This window comes from Triticum dicoccoides, chromosome 3B, assembly GCF_002162155.2.
Source record: "Triticum dicoccoides isolate Atlit2015 ecotype Zavitan chromosome 3B, WEW_v2.0, whole genome shotgun sequence".
NCBI classification, from domain to species: domain Eukaryota; kingdom Viridiplantae; phylum Streptophyta; class Magnoliopsida; order Poales; family Poaceae; genus Triticum; species Triticum dicoccoides.
Genome location: NC_041385.1, coordinates 697,798,199 through 697,802,357, shown reverse-complemented (window position 1 = coordinate 697,802,357; position 4,159 = coordinate 697,798,199). Strand labels below are relative to the sequence as shown.

Genomic DNA, 4,159 nt, shown 5'->3' with positions numbered 1-4,159 from the left:
GAAGGTTGGCGGGACGCGCCTGGACCGGTGCGGCCCACCCGGTCGGCTGCGCTGTCGGCCACCAGGGGGCACAGGGGCAAATCTGCGCGGGATCGCGCGCCTGTAGTCTGCCGCAAATCCGTCTGGGATCGCGCGTTGGCAGCAGGATCAGCATCGGAGATCGTTTCTGGTTTGTCCTGTGTGCACATAAAATGACAAGCAGAATATGCACAAAAGGCATTAGAAACACAATTTTCTGTGGATTTTTGCACATGATCATGATCAGTTAATTCACCCCCATGATCAGGATGTGTAGTAGAGTCTGATAGAAGTGTGATTTCTGCACGAAGCAAAGCGCCCGCATCGGGATGAAGTTTTGAAAAAGGAAATAGTGTTTCATCAAAGATAACATCACGAGAGATATGGATGCATCCGGTAGATGGTTCAAGACATTTGTATCCTTTATGAAGGTTACTGTACCCAAGAAAAACACACTGTGTGGAATGGAACTCAAGTTTGTGACGATTGTACGGACGTAAGTTGGGGTAACAAGCACACCCAAATTTTTTGAGATAATTGTAATCTGGCTTTTGATTATACAATCGTTCTAAAGGGGTAGAGTTGCCAATAACCTTGCTGGGGAGGTGATTGATAAGATATGTAGCTGTGATAAAGTCCTCATCCCAATACTTAAGAGGCATGGACGCATGAGCTAAAAGAGAGAGACCAACTTCAACAATATGACGGTGTTTGCGTTCAGTAGAGCCGTTCTATTGATGAGCATGAGGACAAGACACATAATGAGTGATCCCAATGCTACGGAAAAAAGAGTTGGGTTTTTCATACTCCCCTCCCCAGTCACTTTGGACCGATATAATTTTCCTATCGAAGTGTCTCTCAACAAGTTTCTGAAATTCTTGGAAGATGGTAAAAACTTCAGATTTATACTTGAGCAAATAAATCCATGTAAACTTGTTGTAATCATCAATGAAGCTAACATAGTATTTTTTGGACCAAATGAATCTCGGGCATGACCCCATACATCACCGAAGATCAATTGTAAGGGAGCATGAGAAACACTAGTAGACTTAGGATAAGGAAGCCGGTGGCTCTTGGCACATTGACATGCTTCGCAAACAAACTCATTATTTGAACTAAGTGACAAAGGAAGATTGTCTTTATTGACTACTTGCCTAACTATGACTGATGAGGGATGACCTAATCTTTGATGCCACCTCGCCAAAGAGGGCTTGATGACGGAGTAGACTCGACGATGCTTGTTGCTAAGATCTCCGGATGAGATGGGGTAGAGGCCGCCAACGCATCTACCGTGGTAGAGAGGTGCTCTCGTTGCCCGATCCTTAATGAAAAAATAACGAGGGTGAGTCTCAAATAAAACATTGTTATCAGTGGCTAAATGAGACATAGAGGCAAGGTTTTTGTCAGCTTGACGAACATGGAGAACATCCTTAAGAACTAGATCACATTGAAGATTAGGGGAATTAAGCGAAACTTGACCAATGTGACAAATATCCATACCTTTACCACTGGCGGTGTGGATCTGGTCGGTGCCATGGTATGTCTCGTGAAGGGCAAGTTTCTCTAGCTCATTGGTGACGTGGTCCGTAGCACCAGAGTCAACATACCAGACGTCGTCCCCACCTTGCTCGCGCATAGCGGCTGCAACCAAATGAGTATCCGGGACAAAATTTTCATCATACCGATGCCAATAGTCGATGACCTCATGACCGGCCTTCTTGCAGAGCTGACAGCAAGGGCGGCCACGTGAGGAGGAGGGACGGAAGCCATTGTTGTAGTTGAAGCCGCCACCCCCATGGTTGTTGCCGTAGCCTCCGCCCTCAGTGTTGTGGCTGTAGGTGCCACCAGAGAGGGCGCCATCGCCCGAAGACGCGCCACGTCCGCGACCACCACCACGGTTGCCGCCCTGGTGACCACGGCCACGGCCGCGACCCCGTGAAGCGGAGTATGAAGATGATTGCCGGAGATCGCCGTCGTGGAGGAGAGTGAGGCGGGTATCAAAACTGAGGAGCTGACTATGAAACTCCGGAACCGTGATCGGTTCCACCCGTGCAGCAAGAGCAGAGACGACAGGACTATATTCCATGTCAAGGCCAGCAAGGATCTTGGAGATGATCTCCGGATCGGAGAGCGCCGAAGCCGTGCACGTGACTTCATCAGTGAGGGTTTTGATCTTGCCAAGATACTCTGCCATGGACATGTTACCTTTTTTAAGGTTGGTGAGCTCAATGCGGGTGTTGATCGCCCACGCTTGGCTCTGAGCAGCGAACATGTCGTTGATGGCGCGCCACACCGCGGCCGGCGTCTGGATCGTGGCCACCTGGGAAAGGATCTCGCGGGAAAAAGAACCCATCAAGAACCCTTGAAGTTCTTGTTGTTGGGCATACCAGAGAGTGCGCGCGAAATTGACGACTTGCTCTTCTTTGCCATCCTTGGTGATGGTGAGAGTGGCCAGCGGTGGCGGGCTCGTTGCGTCGAGGTGGTGCCCCATCTGGGCACCTTTGATCTGGGGAAGCATGATGGCCTTCCAAAGCAGGAAGTTCCCCCTTGTCAGCTTCTCCTGTGGTGGTGATCTGAGAAAAGAATTGGTGGTTGTGGATGAGGAGGCAAAGGTGGAGGCGGAGGAGGTGGTGGTGATCGGGCCCATGGTGCCGGGCGACATGACGGCGAAGGTGGTAGACATGGCTTGGTCACAAAGGTAAGCTAGATGCAATCTCTTTCAATCTGACAAGGAAGAGGCTCTGTTACCCTGTGAAATAGTTTGGGAAGCGTAGAACCCTTTGTCTCGGGCCGCATTGTATATATTGAGGCAAAGCCTTGATGCACACATTACAGAGAGATCGAGAGAGAGAGAGAGAGAGATCGTGAGGAGACCATGAGGTCGTTACAGAAGATAAGGGAGAAGAAGAGATAAAATTTAGATACAAGTTTAAACACCTCTCCTATCCCTATACAATAAATCTAACAGTTATCAGTTACATGAGCCACGGCTCGGTTGGTTTGGAGGAATTCACCAAGACCGAAAACACGAGCTTTATCATGGTGGCCTAGAATGGAACCAGTACTTAGGAAGAGCTCTGAGAGCATGGAGGGGAGCTTCAGCATTTGCTTGGATAGGAAGTAGGCCCTTATAGCATCGAGTGTGTCCACCCTCTCCAGAATGTTGAGCAAAAGGTCATTGGGCAGCTTGCTAAGCCTGTCCCCTCCATTGGCAGCGGCGACTTTGTTGAGAGTTTCTTCTCGCGTTGGATTTAGCTGGAACAACAAATAATCAATTTGAGGATGAACCTGACGTGTAGGACAAACATCAATCAAGTCAGGCACAAATGAAACAACACTTACATTCAGACCATTTGTGTCTGTCATGGCTGATCGGATCAACAAATTGACCTTATTTCGCCCCAAACGCAGTCAGGCATATTAGCCCAAGCGGAGGTGGTGGCAACCAAGGAGCTAGCGGCGGAGGAGAGTGGTGGTGTCCGGAGCGGACGGCTAGCATGCGGGCGGGGGAAGTCGTAGGGGACGACGGCAACCGACTGGTGAGCTCAATGCGGGTGTTGATCACAGCGGATGGCTGGCGTGTGGTGGGGTGTGCTGCATGAAGATGAGCTCCGGCTATGCCTCCATTCCTCGCTATGGGCGGCGGAGGTGCGAACGCCATGGGTTTCCGTCTCCTTCGATGTCGATGACCTGTGCTTCACGTTCAAGCTTGAGCTCAACAACAGCAGGGTGGCTTCGGGTACGATCCCAGTTCACCTGCTGTCTATGGATGATGGGTTCTTCCCATGCTTCGACTACGCCAAGGAGGTGCTTGCGCGGGAAAGCTGTCGTTCTCTCTTCTTCAGCTTCCTGCCCAAAATGCTGGCCGGCGGGTCGTGCCCTCGCACGCTTCCTTTGCTGCCCTCTAACGAATGCAGGCACCCGGCTAAGGCGAACGTCCCGACTGGGCTACTTCCTGCCGTTGGGCCAGCGCTTTCTTTTTTCGGAGGTGTTGTTCCCGTTGAGGCCCAGTTCCCTGCGCAGCAGCACTACCGGGCCCACCAGATCCTAGTGGCCCAGCCCATCTGCTCTAGGCCTTTTCATCGCATCCCACGGCCTGAGCCTGGGGTCCTGCTGTGCGGTCAACCCTCGCTAGTCGTCT

General features: G+C 51.0%; 1 protein-coding gene and 1 non-coding gene across 2 annotated transcripts in view; both read right to left on the bottom strand.

The window, feature by feature from the left end:
• Positions 1-3,384, bottom strand: part of LOC119279819 — a 19,991-nt gene extending 16,607 nt beyond the window's left edge. The window contains exons 1-3 of the mRNA XM_037560925.1: positions 3,361-3,384; positions 2,985-3,306; positions 1,519-2,703 (exon numbers count right to left, since the gene is read on the bottom strand). Of these exons, the coding sequence (XP_037416822.1) occupies positions 1,519-2,703; positions 2,985-3,306; positions 3,361-3,384 (1,531 nt within the window). The remainder of the gene's footprint in view (positions 1-1,518; positions 2,704-2,984; positions 3,307-3,360) is intronic.
• LOC119282992 lies at positions 2,014-2,145 on the bottom strand. The gene has a single exon (XR_005138965.1). It is a non-coding gene; the product is annotated as a small nucleolar RNA Z247 (small nucleolar RNA).
• Positions 3,385-4,159: the final 775 nt, after the last annotated feature.